This window comes from Antechinus flavipes, chromosome 3 (genome assembly GCF_016432865.1).
Source record: "Antechinus flavipes isolate AdamAnt ecotype Samford, QLD, Australia chromosome 3, AdamAnt_v2, whole genome shotgun sequence".
In the NCBI taxonomy this organism is placed as follows: Eukaryota; Metazoa; Chordata; class Mammalia; order Dasyuromorphia; family Dasyuridae; genus Antechinus; species Antechinus flavipes.
Window position 1 is genome coordinate 246,295,829 of NC_067400.1, and position 21,409 is coordinate 246,317,237.

The following is a 21,409-nucleotide window of genomic DNA, read 5'->3' on the forward strand; positions in this document are numbered from 1 at the left end:
GTACTTATGGTGCAAAAACTTTCCTTAAGAACAGAGAAATTGAACACTAAATGACTCAGAAATTGATAGGAGATATCCAATGGATGTGTTCAGTCTTAGGCTTAACTACTCATCAACTACAATCATTGTGTGATATTTTAAGAGGAGATATTGCTTTGGATTCTCCCTGTCAGCTTATGAAGGAAACCCAAAAAGCTCTGAGTGACATTGAACTGGCTTTATCCAATGAGGTTGAAAGAGTCACTCAAATAAATAAAGTTTTTTACTACAAAAGAAACACTTACAGAAGTTCTCCATTCAAAGAGACAATGTAATTGAATATGTGACCCTTCTGGCACAACCAGACCAAAATCTTATTGCTTATTCAGTGCTTGGGTAGAATGTTGTTAAAGTCTATTAAAAGAGTGATACAATGATCTGGGAAAATATTCAATAAGATATCCACTTTTTATACCAATGTACAAATTAATGTATACCATCCCAGAATGGCAGATTTTACTGACCACGTAAATTTTGCACATAGAGCCCCTTAAGAATAGCCCAGCTATTACAGAATTGGCTATGGTTTTTGAAGAAAAGATCTAAGTTCCCTCTTAAAGGATTAACCATCTTTATAGATGTGACCAAACATAACTTCTATGATGTATATTCTCCTGACTTAGCTATAAAAAGAATAGTCAGAACTTCCTTTTAGTCCACACGGAAAAATGAGTTTTATGCAATTATGCTAGCTCTTATTTATTACCCAGGAGATGTAAATATAATATCTGATTCAGCTTATTCAGTAGGAATGGTACAAAGAATTATCACAGCCCAGATAAAAGTTGTAGCATCTAATATATTTCAGCTTTTAAGGAACTTCAGAAGCAAGTGCAAAGTCATCCAGGTAAGTATTATTTCTTGTATTTTTCTTCTCATATTGGTCTTCCTGGGCCTATTTTTTATGGAAACTCAGAAACAGATTATCTTCTCATCATGCTAGCCAACACTACTCTATTTCAGGCCACCCAAGAATCTCATTCTAAATATCATCAGGCCACATGAGCTTTATGTCTGCAGTTTGGAAAACAAAAAAGGGAGCTAGGAGCACAGTAAAAGCCTGTGCAGCTTGCTTCCCTTTCCATGCTCCTATGCTCACTCCAGGGAAGAATCCTCATAGTTTGAGGCCCAATGAAATTTTGCAGATAGACATTTTCAATTATAAACCATTTGATCATCAGTCTTTTATCCATGTTGCCGTGGATACCTGCTCAGGATTTACTTTTGCAGTACCAACAATAAAAGAGACAGCCCGAGTGATCACTGAATTCCTTACACAGGTCTTTGCAGTTATAAATGTGCCACAAGCAATAAAAACAGATGAGGGACTTTCATGTACTTTCAAACATTTCACATGCTTTTGTGCACAGTATCAGATTTCACACACCACTGGCATGCCCTTCAACCCTCAAGGACAGGTAATTGTAGAAAGAAAAAACAGATATTAAGATTCTCCTCCAAAAACAAAAAATAGGCAGAGCCATGGGTAATCCTAGAGAATTTCTAAACTTAGCCCTTTATACTATCAATTTTCTGGGTTTTGATGAGGATGCACAGGCTCCAACAGACAGATTTTATAATTCACCAAAAGGTAATGTCCAATGCAAGCAGTTCCAGTATCTTTAGATATCTGCCAGGTGATGTGGAGAGATCTGGAGATTGGTGAATGGAAGGAACTAGATAAATTAACCACTTGAGACAGAGGGTTTGCTTGTATTTCTACAAATAGAAAAAGAATCCGATGGATGCTGACTTGTCTTCCTTGTCCCATCAAAGAGAGACAGAAAAAGAGAAGATCCTTGAAATGAAGGGGACTACCCATGAAATTGACTTTTTGACTACACCTACCACTGAAAAAACATGACTGTTAACCCTATGTGTATGGCAATTGACTATGCAGGACTTCAAAGTCTGCAGGAATCATTGGTTTCCCTGACACAAGAAATGACGAACAATAGATTGGCTTTGGATTCTCTTTTGGCTACTAAATGAGGTGTCCATGTGGCTGTGAACTCGCAACAGGTAACCACAAACTTATAACACCTACATAAGATGGCTTGATGAATAAGAGACACAAGATAACAGGTTTTTTTCCTATATCTTAGAATATAAGATATTTGGGGATTCTTGGAAGTCTTTTATGGCATCTTGTTATTTGTGATATTACCACTTGTCTGTGTGATTCCCCCATGCTGAAACTTGTTATCCATCATTTTTTGGATCTAATCACTGATGTATACCTGCTTCAATTAAAACAAAAGAAAGGGGGAGATGTAGAGGGCCACAGATAGTAGAGAACCCTGGGTGAGACATAAAACCCTTTAGCTCAGTAAGGAATCCTACTGATGTATCTGGTTTGGCTCTCCATCTCCTCTAATGGTGTCTCAGGGTTCCTGAGAAGTCAGGGGGAGTGACAACCTGTGCTAGATTTAAAACAAAGTTGTACTGATGTGGCAAGGAAATATCTGTAGCAAGTTGTTGCTTATGTGCAGTAATCTATATTTAGCACATGCACAAGTTCTTTATAGTCAGTGCATGCACAATACTCTATAATCATGTAAAAGCTTGGGCATATAAAGTAGAAGGCTTCCTTGAATAATTGGATTCCTGTTTGAATATCCTCCTGAGTTGTGCCTCTTCACTCATCCAAGATCAGGGTTCAGACTGGTCTGAAAGTCCTCCCATAAGCAAAAACAGATATTCAGGGCTTGGGCTAATCCCAAAGTCTTTCCATAACAGTATCTAATGTACTTTTCCACACCCAGGCTTTGGACCTTGCACCCACAAAATCATATGCCTCAGACAAGTTCTTTGGGAAAAAGTGCTTAGTACTCCACCTAGAACATAGAGTAGACTTAATCAATTTTTTTGTAGATTGAAATGTTTGTCACAGGAATTAGAGTCTCATGCAGTAGAGGAAACACTACAAATGCTATAAATAATGGACCTTAATCTCTTGTGATTTATCTAGAAATGAGTATCTGGATGGCTTCCTGGGGGGCGGGGCGGAGCCAAGATGGCAGAGAAGTCACACAAGACTTTCTAAGCTTCTCTCATTCCCTCATGACCAACTATTAAATTCAGCCTCAAAAATAGCACTTGACTGCTCAAATTCATGAAGATTAGACGCACACAACTTGGGCCAGGAACAGACCAGCGCAGGAATGCAGGGAGAGACTAGTCCTGAGCAGACCAGGGGCGGGGGTGATCTCTGTGGCTAGAGAAGTTATAGAGACAACTCTGCTATAGACTAACTGCCCTGCCTTGATTACAAAGCAGTAAACCAGCAGAGAAATTAAAGCCTAATTCAGAGGGTATTCTAAAAAAATGCCAGAACCTAACAAGATCTGGCTATAACCACTCAAAACTGGAAGTGACTCAGGCAGACCCATAACACAGTCCTGCAGCCACATCCTGCAGTACAGGGATTTTGTGGGGGCAGTTACAAATCTGCACAGCAGGAGGGCACAGCCCGGGAAGCCTCTAATCTGCACAGTGGGGGTTCAGTTTGGGGCAATAGAACTTCCCCAGGACAAATGTGCTTCCCAGGGCAAAGACACATCTGGTCCCTGCAGGGCTATTCACTGCTCAGCTGCTAATATCTACAGCCACAGGGTGGGCTTTGGCTTAGGGTAGTGAAACTTTCACTGCTCAGCATCTAGCCCCAGGGCAGTCATTAACCCTCACAGCAAAGTTCTCTGCAGGGCACTTTCCCAGCCCGGCCCTGCAGGCCTGAGTTACTTCCTGGTGGGGAACTCTTTCCCAGAGCACTCCAGTATCTCACTGCTCTTTGTAGCCATTTAGCAAGACAGCTACCCTTCCATACACCTATCACTGCTCTGCAAAGCAAGCTGGTAACCTCCTGGCCCTGAAGGCAGACCCTACAGGCTTTAACAAAATGAGTAAAAAAAATTAGAAGGATGATTGATAGCTTCTATACAGAAAGAGAACAGCTTTTCAACCCCAAGGAGACTAATAGCAAATAGTTTCCAGACAATTGTTGGTCCCCAACACAAAAGGCTCTTCTAGAAGAGACTATTAAAAACCTTAAAAGAGAACTAGAAGAAAAATGGGGAAAGGAAAGAGAAGCTGTGCAAGAGAGCAACAACTTCCTGAAATGTAAATTGGAAAAGATAAAAAAAAACTCCCAAGAAGTGCAGGGAAACAGAATTTGTGAATTGGAAAAAGAAAATAACTTGCTAAAAAAAAAAAAAAATAGTGAAATGGAAAAAAAAAAATTCCATAGAGCAAAACAACTCACTTAAAAACTCAATTGGACATATACAAAAAGAAGTAAAAAAAAAGCTAATGAAGAAAATGACTAAAAATCAGAACTGAACAAATAGAAATTCATTGAGACATCAAGAATCAGTCAAGCAAAACGAAAAAAATGAAAGACTGGAAAAAATGTCAAATATTTACTTGGAAAAAACAACAGACCTGGAAAATAGATCTAGGAGAGAGAACCTGAGGATCATTGGACTACCCAAAAATTATGATGAAAAAAAAGAGCCTAGATGCTATTTTCCAGGAAATCATCAAAGAGAACTGCCCAGAAATAATAGGTAAAGGAAGGTAAAATAGTCATTGAAAGAATTCATTGAACACCTTCTGAAAAAGACCCTAAAATAAAAACTCCAAGGAATATTGTGGCCAAATTTCAGAATTTTCATACTAAAGAAAAACTATTACAAGCAGCTAGGGAAAAACAATTCAAATATCGAGGTGCCACAATAAGGGTCACTCAAAATCTGGCTGCTTTAACATTAAAGGATCAAAGGTGCCTGAAATCTGATATTCCAAAAGGCAAAAGAACTTTGAATGCAGCCAAGAATAAACTACCTAGCCAAGCTGAGCATTTTTTTCCATGGAATAAGATGGACCTTTAATGAAACAGAGGAATTCTATTTGTTTCTAAGGAAAAAAAAACAGATTTAAACAAAAATTTGATCTCCAACCATAGGACTCAAGAGAAGTAGAAAAAGGTAAAAGGAACTCTTGAGAACTGTATTTCTGTTGTGGATATACATAAAAACCACATGTATAATTTGATTTTACTGATATAACATTAAAAAAAGGGAAGTAGAAATGGAAAGGGGATAGTGTCAGAAAAAGGGAAAAGGGGAGATTAAAAAGAGGGAAACTACATCCCACAATGAGGCAAAGGAAATCTATCATATCTGAGGAAACTTAGAGAAGGAGAGGAACATTGTGTGAATCTTACTCTCATCAGAGCTGGCTCAAAGAGGAAATAATTGATATATTTGTTTTACAGAGAATCTTCTCTCACCTCATTAAAAAGTGGGAGAGGAAAAGGGAAAAGGAAAAAGAGTAATAAGGGAAGGGTACAAGAAAGGGGAAGGGATTCAAAGGGAGGAGGGAGAGATCCTAAAGAGGGAGAGCTGCATGACACAAGTGGGACCCATAAGTTTAATACTAGGGAAGGGGGTAAGAAGGGTAAGAAAAAGAAAAGCACAATCTGGGGGTATTAGGATGGCAGGAAATGCAGAATTAGTAATTTTAACCATAAATGTGAATGGGATGAACTCTACCATAAAGTGGAGATAGCAGACTGGATCAAAAGTCAGAACCCTACAATATGTTGTTTAGAGGAAACACATTTAAAACAGGAAAATACATACAGAGTAAAGGTAAAAGGCTGGAAAAGAATCTATTATGCTTCAGGTGAAGTCAAAAAAGCAGGGGTAGCCATCCTGATCTCAGATCAAGTAAAAGCAAAAATTCATCTCATTAAGAGATAAGGAAGGAAACTATATCTTGCTAAAGGGTACTATAGAAATGAGTATCTGCCACTGTACCTATCACTCAACTGTTATTTTCTATTCAGAAAAAAAAGTATTTTTATGGATCCTTTGGCTTTTCAACAGAGATATTTTCAGGGGACAACATTCATTAAATTCCTCCAAAAACATACCTCTAAATAATTCATCTATCCTTTCCAGAAAGACACGCTCTGAATGTCACATCAACAAATACTACTCTTCCAGAAAGATTACTTCTCTCTTCAATAGTTCTCAGTAGGAAAAGTTAGCTTTTCCTTTTCTGCTATAAAGTTGAAAAACAGTTTAATGAGATAAAAAACAACTCTGGTTCTAATCTCTCTTATATGGCAAGAAATAAAAAATATCTAATGCCTATACTTTGTGGTGGTCATTTTTTTTAAGTCTTTTAAAAAGCTGGCTTAGTCCCCTCAAGGTCAGCTAAACTTACAAGTCCCAGTTCCTTCAAGTGATCCCCAGAGGCCCTGAACTACAGGTCCTTTTTCCAAATGGTCTGTACTTTTCTAGATGCTCAGTAGATTAGCTGAAGATGAAACATGCCCTAAGTAATGCAGATTAATGCCATTAATTTTCCATTTTCCTGAATTCTAGCCCCTTATGCCCCTCTTCATGAAATCTCAAGATTTCTGTGGGAGGTCTAGCTGTCATATAAAATATTATTGGATTGCTTTATCTTTTTGACTGCAGATGTGAGGGATTTAGATATCAAGAAAAGAACTACAACTTCAATTGCTGTCCCTACCAGTTTGATCTCATTTTTCTTCTGATCACAAAATGCATTTCTAAAATCAACACAAGAGAGGTGAAACCTGCCTTTTCTCCACTACACTATCTCTGTTGATAACATTATTTTCTCCAACTCCCCACTTTCTGACACTCATTACATTAGCTAAGGTTTCAGAAAACATTTCACCTGTTTCAAAGGTACAGCTGGCTAATTACCAAGGTAAGCAATTCTTGACGCTTCCCAAATTCAGATTATCAGTACCAATTGTACTTACATATTTAGAAAGTCCATGGTTGTACTGAAGTCAATACAAATGACTCAGGCTCTTGTTTCTCTGCCTTTGAAAATCTTGTGTTCTGACAGAAAATTTAAGAGAAACTATTCTTTTCAGAGAACCCAGTAATTTCTTCATGCCCACAACTAATGGCCTCTCCTAAGCTTTCCTTCTTCTTCATCACAATTTAATTCTTGAAAAGGCTGGCCAATTTGTGCTCCTATAGAGCTTGGGTAGTCTACTTTCAGCCAGATTGCTCATTCCTGGTGGTCAAAGGTGGACAATTGGTTTGTCATCTAAAATCTATTGAGTGAAGTCTACAATTCTCTCTTTTCTTTCCTCTGCATTAAGATTTTCCCCTCTCTCTCTGTCTCTTTGTCTCTGTCTCTCTCAGTCTCTCTCTCTCTCTCTTTCTCTCTCTCTCTCTCTCTCTTTCTCTCTCGCTCTCTTTGTGTCTCTCTCTCTATCTGTCTGTCTGTCTCTCTCCCTGTCTCTTTTTGTGTGTGTGTCTCTCTCTGTCTCTCTGTCTCTCTCTCTCTCTGTCTCTGTCTCTGTCTCTGTCTCTCCCTGTCTCTCTCTGTCTCTTTTGGTGTGTGTCTCTGTCTCTGTCTCTCTCTGTGTCTCTCTCTGTCTGTCTCTTTTGCTCTCTCTCTCTCTCTCTCTCTCTCTCTCTCTCTCTCTCTCTCTCTCTCTCTCATTGCCTCATTTCTAGAAAAAGGCAAAAATCTCTCCTTAGCACCAGTTCTACATCATGAACTGTCTATTTGGGAATTTTAAATTGATGTCTCCTAACATCTCAAAACCCCCAAAACTATAACACATCTCACCCTGCTTCTTCAAAAGCAACTTATCTATTCAAAACTGCTCTTAAAATGTCTAGAGAATTGACATCAAACCAAGGAATCAGGTGGTCAGACCCAGAGAAGGCTTTGAGTTCTATTATAGAATACCTATCTAATTAGTTAGCAAAACTTCTTTCTCCTTTCCCAAAGTCTCTGCAATCCTAACACTCTTGCTACTTTTTAAAAACCCCATTTTACATCAGCCTTCACAAGACTCTCAGCAAGATCTTTTGATTAGTCTCCCTACCTCATTTGTTTTCCCACCCAGATCCATCCTCTGATCAACTGATCAAGGGATTGTCCTAGACAATTTGATTCCTCTGTGTTATCCTTAATTCCCAATTGCTATACTAATATTCTGGTAAACTCCAGTTTCTTTTTGTTTTGTACTGGTTTAATTAGATAACCCCTCTCTGGCACTTCACCTTCTTCATTAGCTGACCCCTTCATATCTTCCAAGACTGGGTATGTTTAATACTCCTCCCAACATTTTGTAGTTCTGCCCCATGTAGTCCACCTGCTTTCACTATAACAAGCCTTTTCCTACTTCTCCTTGACTTTTCTCTGTCTGGTTGCCTACAATGCCAAAATTCCTCTCCATTCTACTTCTCTCTCATCTGACTTTTAATAGTCCAAAAGAGTCTTGGGTTAAATCCTATCCAGAACATGTGACATTACCCCATTGTTCTAGGAGCTTGTACCTATGTCTCTGAAATCCCCTATCACCTCCCCGCCATTTTGTGACAGGTTTCTTACATTTTCATTGTCCTTAAAACTTTAGACTTTTCTGAGAACTCGGGATTCTGATGACATTTCTTTCTATTTCCATCCCTAAATGCAAAGTACAGGTGGAGTATAAACAATGCTTATAATGGTTTGGGAATGATAATTAGATTACCTAATTCCATGCATTTTTCTCTCTACATTTATCTCAATTTCAATTTGAAACTTGCTGTCACTTCATTCTCAAAGAGAACTGTTCAAAAGAAATAGAATTCTGAAGCACACTGAAAGAATCAGAGGCTAGGCTTTCAAGCTGTGAAATAAGGGCAATATCCCCAAAAGAAGCCTACCATGAAGACTGTGTAGAGCACCAGCCACATTAACTACATATGCTTTGGCAACATTACAATCATTTCTCATCACAGGAATGACATCCTTGGTAGAATCTTCATAGAGAAACATCATATCAAGAGAAAACAATACCCTTAATGAGCTGGAGAAATTCTTCTTAAGCAGCAAACTATGATAAGAATGTGACTTTGCTCTTATAAATTCATTAATGGGAATTATGCAATTTAGAATTAATGGACCACACCTCCTTCTGAAAGAGTATAAAAGTCTCCCTCAACATGTCCCTCTACACACTCACCCAAAGCAAACCCTGACATCCTTCCAAATCTGTGAAACTTGAAATCATGAGCTACTACGGCAGCTACTATGGAGGCCTGGGCTATGGCTATGGCTCTGGTTATGGTTGTGGATGTGGCAGCTACCATGGCCTAGGCTATGGCTATGGCAGCTGTGGCTGTAGAGGCCTGGGCTATGGTGGCTATGGCTATGGAGGCCTGGGCTATGGTGGCTATGGCTATGGCTGCTGCCGCCCATCTTGCTGTGGAAGGTATTCTTCCTATGGCTTCTACTAAAAAACTACCTGCTCCTGCCATGTCATGGAATCCTTCTGCAACCCTGCTTGGGATAATTCTATATTATAAGGACATCACATTCCATCTGCCTCTGAAGCTTGGTGACATAAGAGAAATACCAGAAGAAGTTTTGTCATATTAATGAAACAGAGCAGTAAAGTGCCAGAATTCAAAAGCATCCAGACTCATTTTTCTGAGAATGATGCAGAATCTCAGCTGTCATGAAGAAGATGCCCCAACAACATTTCCAGCAAGTTTACTCAGCTCCAATATATCACAGCTGATGGGGTTTGTTAAGATTTTCTAATAAACTTATTTCACTGTATAACAAATTCTGTTTCACCTCTCTTTCTTGATCTCCATCTACATGAGTGTCAGCCTTACACCACAAAGAAATGTTCAATCTTGACTTACATTTGTATGTTATTGCAGAATCTTTAACCTCCAATTCATTTTTTGCAATAATAGTAGAACTCTTCAGATTCCATTTGGAAAAAAAGTATTTTCTTACTTAAATGTCTTTAAAAATTGGAATTCTATTTCTGACCAAAGAAGAACTAGAGATCATTATTGATCACAAAATAGAAAATTTTTGATTATATTAAATTTAAAAGGTTTTGTACAAACAAAACAAATGCAGACAAGATTAGAAGGGAAGCAATAAACTGGGAAAACACTTTTACATTAAAAGGTTCTGATAAAGGCCTCATTTCCAAAATACATAGAAAATTTACTCAAATTTATAAGAAATCAAGCCATTCTCCAATTGATAAGTGATCAAAGGTTATGAACAGACAATTTTCAGATGAAGAAATGGAAAGGTGATCCAAATCACTATGAACGAGATAAAATGAGATCTTTCAAGACAGTTGTGAAAATCAGTAAGGCTTCATCTATTTCAAAGTTTGAGTAGGCCTGAAGGACTTTAAGTCAAGGGCATACTTAAAGTGTCTCCTCCCTGATATCTTAAGGACATACTTAAAGTCTCTTCCTGCTATCCCCTCCCTGTTAGCCCCCTAAGGTCATACTTAAGTCCCCTTCTTGTTATCCTATTTCAGCCAAATATGGGCAACTATGTACTTGTTGGTCAAGTTCAATTTCTTGGATAGTTCCCGTGTTTAGAATGTAAGATCCTCAGCCAATAAGGATGAGGGTCAGTGGTGGGAGGGGGAATTTGTGTTAGGGATAAAAGCGCCGACCCTTAACCCTACCATGCCTCCTCCCTTCGATTATCTGCTCGATGGGTGGGACGCCCGTTCTTGAGAATGTAAATAAACTTTGCTTTGCTTCTAGAGATCTATCCAGTTGTTTTATTAATGGTTTCTGACCCACACAACTATTATTCAGAGAAATACAAATTAAGACAATTCTGAGATACCACTACACACTTGTCAGATTGACTAAGATGACAGTAAAAGATAATGATGAATTTTGGAGGAGATGTGGGAACACTGGGACACTGATACATTGTTGGTGGAACTGTGAACAAATCCAACCATTCTGAAGAGCAATTTGGAACTATGCTCAAAAAGTTATCAAATCATGCATACTCTTTGACCCAGCAGTGTTACTACTGGGCTTATATTCCAAAGAAATCTTAAAGGAGGGAAAGAGACACACTTGTGCAAAAATGTTTGTGGCAGCCCTTTTTGTAGTGTCTAGAAACTGGAAACTGAATGCCCATCAATTGGAAAATGGCTGAATAAATTATGGTATATGAATGTTATGGAATATTATTGTTCTATAAGAAAAGATCAAAAGAATATTTTCAGAGAGGTCTGGAAAGACTTACATGAACTAATGTTAAGTGAAATGAGCAGAATCAGGAGATCATTATACATGACAACAAGAAGACTATACAATGATCAATCCTGATGAACGTGACTTTCTTCAGCAATGAGTTGATTCAAACCAGTTCCAATTGTTCAGTGATGAAGAAAGCCATCTACACCCAGAGAGGGGACTATGGGATTTGAGTGTGGACCACAACATAACATTTTCACTCTTTCTATTATTGTTTGCTTACATTTTTGTTTTCCTTCTCAGGCTTTTTTTTTTCTTTCTAGATTCATTTTTTTCTTATGCAGCAAGATAACTGTATAAATATGTATACATATATTGGATTTAACATACATTTTAACATATTTAACATGTAATGGACTACCTGTCATCTAGAGGAAGGGGTGGGGAAGAGGGGGAAATTTGAAGCAGAAGGTTTTGTAAGAGTCAATGTTGAAAAAAATTACCCATGTATATATTTTGTAAATAAAAAGGTATAATAATTTTTTTAATTGGAATTATACTTAAATATTAGTACTCCATAAACTCCAGGTCCCATTTAATTGAACTTATCCCTATAATTCATGGCTCTTCTCCAACATTTCATGGGCATAGTGACTTGATTTTTATGTTCAAGTTTTCTCAAGTTTCTATGTTCATTACTTCATGGTCATGCCTCATAACTTCCAAATGCAAATGGTCCCTAATGACTATGACTATATCAACCACTCTATTATCTTCTACCACTTTGTCATCAACCACCAATGTAAAGTTTTAAAGCACAGCATAAAAAATACATACCACAAAACCACACACAAGAGTTATATCAAGCTTGAAGGTTGTTATAGAACCATGCCCTTCTGATAGGCCTAATCTCTTCAACCAAATTACATAACCAGTACAGCTCCCAACATTGTCCTTCAGCTGAGATTCTCCTCAAAGTTCAGAGCCAGAGTATGGAAAAATAAATAAGACACTTTCTTCCTCCTTGAGTTTGAGTAGTTGTTTGAGGGGTTTGAAGACATTCTTTACGAATTAGTCAAATTCCCACATGATTGGGAGGGCCTCTGCTCAAGGACAATGTTATGAGCTGTATTGGCTGTGTAGTTTGCTGGAAGAGATGAAACATATCAGAAGGGCATGGTTGTATGACCATCTTCAAGTTTGACATATGGCTCACTTGTACTGTGCTTTTAAACTTCATAATGGTAATTGACTGTTGGAATCTTTACAAACTGCTAACTCATTAGAGTTGATAGATTATTGATCTGATCTTACAAGAAGATGTTTTGGGCCAGAACCTGAAACAAGGTACTAAGTAGAACTAATTAATACAATGCTTGTGTTTACACCTTTACTCACTGGAATTCACAAGTATGGGAGATTCACAAAGTAAACTTTATAACTTTGTGAATTCACACCTCCCTTGAAGCTCTTAGGGTCAGAGAGCACTATGGAGAAACCCATAATCCCTCTCTCTCGCATCCCACAATTCCTCTCACTCGAATAAATAGAGCTTCAAAGGGGCCAGTCAGAAGAGTTTTCAGAGGAAGAAGCTACGAGTCGATAGTTCAACTGAAGATTGAGAAGACTCTCTCAGAGGCAAGACAGATTCAACTTGGTGCTGGCTCTGGAGGCTGAAGAAAGCAGAGGCAGAAGCAAAGGACAAAGCGGCAAAAGCTCTTGGAACTAAGCAGAGAGATAGGCCTCTCAACTAACCGGGCTATTTTGGAAGGAGAAAATAAACATTTGTATTTTTACCAGCTGGCTGCATTTGGGGTAATTATTGATCTGAACTGATACTAAGGCTGCCCCCAGAAAACTTCCCCCAAGAAACCTGCTTTCTCCTAGAGAGAACTATTTTATATTATATATTTTAAAGAAGAAAAAGAACACCACAGTTGACAACAAAATGATGAAAGGTAACTGGAAATCAGTGGATTATTCCACATGCTGACAGTCATCAGGGACTATTTGTATTTGGAAGTGAAAAACCATGGGCATGAAGTAATGAACATGGAAACCTTTGAGAAATTTTGAACATAAAAAGTCAGTCAGTATGCACTTGGAGTGTAAGAGATAGATAACATAATATAGGCATAAAATTGTTGACTCTAGTAAAATGGGACTTATACATTATGTATTATGACATTACTAAATTTAAGTACTATAGCATTCCTATTTTAAATATGAAAATAAAATGTTAAAAAAAAAAAAAGGAATCTGGAGAATTCTGCTTTCATTCCAAAAGATGAATTGGAGACTAAAGATTTTATTATACAAGTGTAAGTCAAGATTGAATAACTTTGTGGTGTGAGATTGACACACATGTAAATGGAGATCAAGGAAAAGTCATGAAACCAATTTCATTAATAAGTAAAATAACTTTATTAAAAATTATAACAGATCTCTCAGCATGATATATAAGAGCTGAGTACACTTGCTGAAAATGTTGCTGGGGGCACCTCATGACAGCTGAGATTAAGTGTCATTTTCCAGAAGGAAGGGTCCAGGTGCTTCTGAATCTCTGGCATTCACTGCTCTAAGTGTTTCATAGGAATACTGAGACTTCTTGTGGTGTCTCTCCTATATCACCCAGGTGTAGAAGCAGGTGGAAGGTAATGCCCTTAAAATGCCATGGAATCACACCAAGCAGGGTTGCACAAGGATTCCAGGTAATTGCAGGAGCAGATGGTTTTTCAGTAGAAGCCATAAGAAGAATACCTTCCACAGCAAGATGGGCGGCAGCAGCCATAGCCATAGCCACCATAGCCCAGGCCTCCATAGCCATAGCCACCATAGCCCAGGCCTCTACAGCCACAGCTGCCATAGCCATAGCCTAGGCCACGGTAGCTGCCACATCCACAGCCATAACCAGAGCCATAGCCATAGCCCAGGCCTCCATAGTAGCTGCCATAGTAGCTCATGGTTTCAAGTTTCACAGATTTGGAAGGATATCAGGGTTTCCTTTGTGTGAGTGTGTAGAGGAACACGTTGAGGGGGACTTTTATACTCTTTCAGAAGGAGGTGTGGTCCATTAATTCTAAATTGCATAATTCCCATTAATGAACTTGCAAAAGCAAAATCACATTTTTGTCATGGTTTGTTGCTTGAGAAGAATTTCTCCAGCTCATTAAGGGTGTTGTTTTCTCTTGATATGATGTTTCTCTATGAAGATTCTACCAAGGATGTCATTCCTGTGATGAGAAATGATTGTAATGTTGCCAAAGCATATGTAGTTAATGTGGCTAGTGCTCTACACAGTTTTCATGGTAGGCTTCTTTTGGGGATATTGCCCTTATTTTACAGCTTGAAAGCCTAACCTTCTGATTTTTTCAGTGTGCTTCAGAATTCTATTTCTTTTGAACAGTTCTCTTTGAGAATGAAGTGACAGCAAGTTTCAAATTGAAATTGAGATAAATGTGGAGAAAAAAATCATGTCCCTCAAATGAGTTCTTGGGGAAAAGGAACTTAGTACTCTATCTGGCACAGAGTAGAAGAATAATCAAATTTTATATAATGAAATATTTATTGCTTGAATTAGTCTATCAAGCAGTGGAGGAACACTTATAAGTACTACAAGCAATGGACTTTATATTTCCTGTGATTTATCTTAAAATAAATGTATGCTACTCTGGTTATCACTTATAGACCTCATTCTCCATTCAGCCAAAAGCATGGATATTCTTATGGATCCACTATTTTTTTCAACAGAGATATTCTCAAGAAATACACTCCATTCAATTTCTCCCAAAACAAACCTCTAAATAATTCATCAATACTTTCTAGGGAGACATGCTCTCAAGGTCATTTCAATAGAAACTACTCCTTTCAGATAGATGATTTCTCTCTTCTACAGCTCTCAATGAGAAAAGAGCTTTTAGTCTATGTAACAAAGCTGAAAATCAATTTAATTAGATAAAATACCACCTCTGTATTTAAGGTCTCTCACATAGGAATAAATGAAATATGTCTAGTACTTGCATTTCATGGTGGTCATTACAAAAAGTCCTTAAGGAAGCTGACATCATCCCCTAAAGGTCCTCTAAACCTAAGAGTCCCAGTTTTTTCAGGAGCCTTGCAGGCCTTGAGCTGCAGGTTCTTTTTCCAAATGATCTGGACTTCTCTAGATGCTCAAGAGTTTGGCTGAACACCAGCCAAGCACTGAATAGTGCAAGTTAATGATGGGTCATCACCTCTGTTTTCATGAGTTCTAATCCCTTATTTCCTTCTCCATACAATCTCAATCATACTATGATGTCCACATTGTCTGATTATCATATAAAATGTTATTGGGTTGTTTTATCCTTAGACTGAGGTTGTAAGAGATTTAGAAGCCAAAAGAACTACAACATATATTGCTTTCTCTAACACTTTGACTTCTTTTTTTTCTGATCATATAATATCTTTTTAAGATGCATCACAAGAAGAAAAACTACAATCTGCCTTTTCTTCACTACCCTCTTTCAGTAGGTAACATTCTCTTCTGCCATGGACTCAGTTACTTTTTCTTTGACACTCATTATTCCGGCTCAGGTTTCAAATCAGCATTTCACCTGAACTCATATTGGCTGTCCACCAATGCTTGATTCTACCCAAACTCATATTAGCAACATTCTCTGTACCTCCTCATTTTAGAAAGTTCACGGCTATATTGAAATCAACAGAGAAATCTTATGGTTTCTTCTGGATCTCCTCTCATTGCCTTTGAAAGATCTGTTTCATGGAGAGGGCAGAGAAGTTTAAAAAAAAAAAAAAAAAACCTCCTTCTATCCAAAAGTATAACATTGAAATGGCTCTGTGTCCAGAGAGAATTTATAGAAAAGCTCAGAAAAGATTTTAAAAATTAAATGAAACAGATGGAGGAAAAAATAAAAAATAAAAAATAAAATCCACCTAAGAAAAACAAAAAGATTCTGAAAAAAATAAAGTTAACCAACTAGAAAAGAAAATAAGGAGTCTTAAAGACAAAAATAATTCCTTGAAAATTCGAATTGGGCAAGGAGAAGTCAGTGAAGAAATGAAATAACAAAACAAAATTAGAAAGAATGAAAAATAGAACAAAATGTGAAACAACAGATGTGGAGAATAGGTCAAGAAGAGAAAAAAATATAAGAATAATTGGACTAGCTAAAAGTTATTGCCTCCCCCCCCAAAAAAAAAGTACCTTTACACAATAATGCAAGAAATATTCCAAGAAAATTGTCCTGGAGTAATAGAATATGGAGGGAAACTAGAAATAGATAAAATTTACCAATCACCACCGCAAAGAGATCCTTTGTGTAAAACACATAGGAATAGTATTGTCAAATTTTGAAATGCCCAGATGAAAGAGAAATTTTTGCAAGAAACAAGAAAAAAAATCAAAAATGTTGGAGCTACAAATAGAATTATACAGGACTTATTAGCAGCTACAATAAAAAATTGCGGGTTTTGAATTTTTATATACCACCAATCAAAAGAACTAGGTCTGCAGCCAAAAATATCATATCCAGAAAAATTACCTATAATATTGAATGAGAAAAATGAACAATCAACAAATTTGCAGATTTTCAGGACTTTCTCTCAACCAAACATGAACTTAATAGAAAATTTAATATATAAGGCAATATCAAAGAGTAATTTTTAGGAAATGGACATGGACAAATTATGCTTTTTATATGGAAAACTATACCATATGTTTAAGATTAACCTCAGTAATTGGGAAATGATGCAGAATATCAGCTGCCATGAGGAAGATGCCCTCAACAACATTTCCAACAAGTTTTTTCAGTTCTGATATATCATGGCTGAGAGATCTGTTAAAATTTTCTAATAAATTTATCTTGCTGATTAACAAAACTGTTTTTACCACTCTTCTTGATCTCTATCTACAGAGGGTGTCAACCTCACATTACAAAGAGTCTTTTAATCTTGACTTACACTTACATGTCACTTCAGAAGTTTAATTTCCACTTCATCTTTTACAATGAAGATTTCTCCAGATTTCTTTTGGGGAAAAAAAATTTATTTTCTTACTTAAATATCTTAAAATTTGAATTCCGCAGTATTAAAATCTTAGTACTCCAAAAAGTCCAGGACCCATTTTATTAGTGTCAAAGAATTTAGCCTTATAATCCATAGCCCTTCTCTTATATAGTGTGCATAATAACTCGGTTTTTATATTAAATTTCTCTCAAAGGTTTCCATGTTCAGGGAGCTAGGTGGCACAGTGGTTAGAGCACCAGCTCTGAAGTCAAGAGGAAGGACCTGAGTTCAAATCTGGTCTGAGACACTTAACACTTCCTAGCTGTGTGACCCTGGGCAAGTGCCTCTGAGGAAAAAAGTTGTTCATTACCTCATCTTCGTGACATAACTTTCAAATGCAAATGGTCCCTAATGACCATGAACATGTAGATTAATCCATTGATGTCTAGTTATCTTCCACCACTTTGTTATCAACCATCAATCTGATATTCCCCCACTGAGACCAAGCTAGTCTGAAAGACTCGTCAGAAAGCTAGCCGAGCCCCAAGTGAAGGAGACAAGAGATTCATTCCATCTTTGTGCTGGCTGGAGGCTGAAGAAAGCAGAGGCAGAGGCTGAAGGGCAAAACCTTTGGATTTGGAGACATTCGGAGGGAGCTCTTGGAACCAAGCAGAGAGATAGGCCTCTAAGAATCTAGCTATCCAGGCCCAAGGAAAGAAACAAGACTTGGAAGGAGAAATAATCACAAAAACTGCAAGAGAAAATCATATGTTAAACCTAAAAGTTATCATGGAACCATGTCCTTCTGTTCAGTTCTATCTCCTCTAGCAAACTTCACAACCAGTTCAGCTCACAACATTATCCTTGAGCTGAGGTTCTATCATCCATGAATTGGACTAATTTTTAAAGAATGTGTTCAAATCCTTCAAAGCACTAAATTCTCTGATTCACTCAAACTCCCAGGGATAAAAAGTATCATCTGTAGTGCTCCAGCACCTGGCTTTGGATCTTGTTTGCATCCCCAAAATCATGTCTTTCAGATGAGTGCTTAGAAAGAAGGAGTTTCGTCTTCTACCTAACAGATAGCTGGAACTTAATCAGTTTTTATAGATTGAAATATTTATTACTTGAATTAATGTTTCACACAGTAAAGAAAACACCATAAGTGCTAGAAGCAATGAACTTTATATCTTCTCTGATTTATCTTAAAATGAATGCATGTGGCTGTAGCTATCACTCATAACTCTTCTTCTCCATTCAGAAAAAAAGCATGGATATTCCAAAGGATCCACTGGCTTTTCAACAGTAATACTCTCTGGAGATCCATTCCATTCAGTTCCTCCCAAAACATATTTCTAAATGATTCCTAAATCTTTTTCAGGGAGACTTGCCCTCAGTATCACTTCAAGAGAAACTTCTCCTTCAGCATGACTTCTCTCTTCAACTTCTCTCAGTGGGAAAAGAGATTTTCATTATCTGTAACAAACCTGAAAATTTGTTTAATGGAGAGTCTTGTGTTCTGACCTAAAATTTAAGAGAAACTGTTATCTCAAAACTTCCCAGTAATTTCCTCTTGTCCACAACTAATGGCCTCCATCTTCTTTCTTCTTGATCTCCATTTGGTTCTTGAAAGTCCTGGCCAGTTGGTGTTCCTTTAAAGCTTGGATACTCTTCTTCCAGAAAGGTGGTCAAAGGTGAACAATTGGCTTGTTGTCTAAAGCCTATTGAGTAAAATAAAAGTTGCTCTCTTTTCTTTCCTCTCCATTAAGTTTTTCCTTGTGGTAAGAAAGTAAACTTTTTCAAGCTCCCAGAACATCAGGGCATATCTCTTTCTGTGCTCTCTCTCTGTCTCTCTCTCTCTCTCTCTCTCTCTCTGTCTCTGTCTCTGTCTCTCTCTCTCTCTCTCTCTCTCTTTCTCTCTCTCTCTCTCTCTCTCTCTCTCTCGACTTTCTCTCTCTCTCTCTCTCTCTCTCTCTCTCTCTCTCTCTCTCTCCATATCTCTCTCACTCTCTCTTTCTCTCTCTGTCATTCATTGCCTCATCTCTAGAAAAAGGCAAAAATCTCTCCTCAGCACCAGTCTTACGTCATGAATTCTCTGTTTAAGAATTTTAAATTGATGTCTCCTACACCCCTCAGAACCTCCAGAATTGAAAAAAAAAAATCTCATCCTTCTTCAAAACAACCTTTCTGTTCAAAACTTCTCTAAAAATTTCAAGAAAACTGCCATCAAATAAGGGAATCTGATTCTCTGAGAATCTCACACTCAGGGAAGGTCTTGACCACTCTCTATCATCACACCTCTCCTGTTAGCAAAACATCTCCTTCCTGTGGAATTCTAGTTTCTAGAATTCCACACTTCTTGCTACTTATACAATATCCACCTTAAATCAGGCTTCACATCGTTGCAAAATCTTTTGATTAGTTTCCCTCCCTTAATCTTTCCACTCAGATCTATGCTCTGATCAACTAATCAACAGTTGTTCTAAACAGTCTCTTGATTTCTCTGCCTTTATAATTACTCCTAACCCCAAATCACTGCACCAACATTCTTGTAAACTCCAGTTTCTTTTTCTTTTGTACTGGTTTAGGTAGATACCCTCTATCTGATATTCACATACTATATTAGCTGATCTGCTTCCTACCTTTCCAGACTGAGAACACTTAATTCTCCTCCCCATATTTTATGTTTCTGTCCAATATAGCCTACCTGCTTTCACTAAGACAATGTCTCTTCTGCATGACTTTCTTTACCCTCTCTGGCTACACACCCTGGCAAGAATCTTCTCCTCTCTCTTCCACTCAACTCTGACTTTCCCTAATCCAAAAGAGTCTCAGGTAACATCCCATCTATAAGGAATCTCAGGTGAAATCTTATCTATGACATATGACAACCTCATTGTCCAAGATTTGTACCTTTGCCTTTGAAATCTCCTATTATCTCCTCATATTTGTGTCAGGTTTCTTGTATTTTCATATTTTCATAGACCTTAGACCTGCCTGAGAACAGGGAATGTTTCTCGCCTGGAATGTACTGGCAGTGGAGTGTATATATTGTATACTTTACTTTGGGAATGGTAGTTTGATTCCCTAATCCTATATATTTTTTCTCCACAATTATTTCAGCCTCTGTCTGAAATTTGCTGTCACTTCATTCTCAAAGAGCACTGATCAAAGGAAATAGAATTATAAAGCACACTCAAAGAATCAGAAGGCCAGGCTTTCAAGTTGTGAAACAAGAACAAGATCCCCAGAAGATGACTATCAACAAGCACACCAGCCACATTAACTACATATTTTTGGCAACATTATAATCATTTCTCATAAAAGGAATGACATCCTCAATAGAATGTTCATAAAGAAATAGCATATCAAGAAAAAATACTTTTAATGAGCTGGAGAAATTCTTCTTGAGCAATAAACTATGACAAGAATGTAATTTTGCCCAAGTTTATTAATGGGAATTATGCAATTTAGAATTAATGGGCCACACCTCCTTCTGAAAGAGTATAAAAGTCCCCCTCAACGTGTTCCTCTACACACTCACACAAAGGAAACCCTGAGATCCTTCCAAATCTGTGAAACTTGAAACCATGAGCTACTACGGCAGCTACTATGGAGGCCTGGGCTATGGCTATGGCTCTGGTTATGGCTGTGGATGTGGCAGCTACCGTGGCCTAGGCTATGGCTATGGCAGCTGTGGCTGTAGAGGCCTGGGCTATGGTGGCTATGGCTATGGAGGCCTGGGCTATGGTGGCTATGGCTATGGCTGCTGCCGCCAATCTTGCTGTGGAAGGTATTCTTCTTATGGCTTCTACTGAAAAACCACCTCCTCCTGCAGTGTCCTGGAATCCTTGTGCAACTCTGCTTGGTGAAATTCCATGGCATTTTAAAGACATCACCTTCCACCTGCTTCTACATCTTGATGATATAGGAGAGACACCACAAGAAGTCTCACCATTCCTAAGAAACAGAGCAGTGAATGCCAGGGATTCAGAAGCACCCGGACCCTTCCCTCTGGGAAATGATACTGAATCTCAGCAGAGATTCCAGAAGATGTACTCAGCTCTGATATATCATGCTGAGAGATCTGTTATAATTTTTAATAAAATTATTTCACTTATTAATGAAACTGGTTTCATGACTTTTCCTTGATCTTCATCTACACAGGTGTCAACTTCACATTATAAAGATTTTCAATTTTTATTTGCACTTGTGTGTCATCATAGAAGCTTTAGTCTCCAATTCATCTTTTGCAATGAGGACAGAACTCTGCAGATTTCATTTGGTTTAAAAAAAAATACATTTTATTTTCTTGTTCAAAATAGGAATTCTGC

The 21,409-nt window shown here is 37.8% G+C and overlaps 3 protein-coding genes across 3 annotated transcripts; 2 read left to right on the forward strand and 1 right to left on the reverse strand.

Moving 5' to 3' along the window:
* The first annotated feature begins 9,101 nt into the window (after positions 1-9,101).
* On the forward strand, positions 9,102-9,601 carry LOC127557887 (keratin-associated protein 19-5-like). The gene has a single exon (XM_051991174.1). The coding sequence runs from the start codon at positions 9,102-9,104 to the stop codon at positions 9,327-9,329; it is 228 nt and encodes a 75-aa protein (XP_051847134.1). The 3' UTR covers positions 9,330-9,601.
* A 3,970-nt stretch (positions 9,602-13,571) lies between these two features.
* LOC127557888 (keratin-associated protein 19-5-like) lies at positions 13,572-14,035 on the reverse strand. The gene has a single exon (XM_051991175.1). The coding sequence runs from the start codon at positions 14,033-14,035 to the stop codon at positions 13,808-13,810; it is 228 nt and encodes a 75-aa protein (XP_051847135.1). The 3' UTR covers positions 13,572-13,807.
* Positions 14,036-20,665: 6,630 nt separating this feature from the next.
* On the forward strand, positions 20,666-21,118 carry LOC127557889 (keratin-associated protein 19-5-like). The gene has a single exon (XM_051991176.1). The coding sequence runs from the start codon at positions 20,666-20,668 to the stop codon at positions 20,891-20,893; it is 228 nt and encodes a 75-aa protein (XP_051847136.1). The 3' UTR covers positions 20,894-21,118.
* The last annotated feature ends 291 nt before the right edge of the window (positions 21,119-21,409 follow it).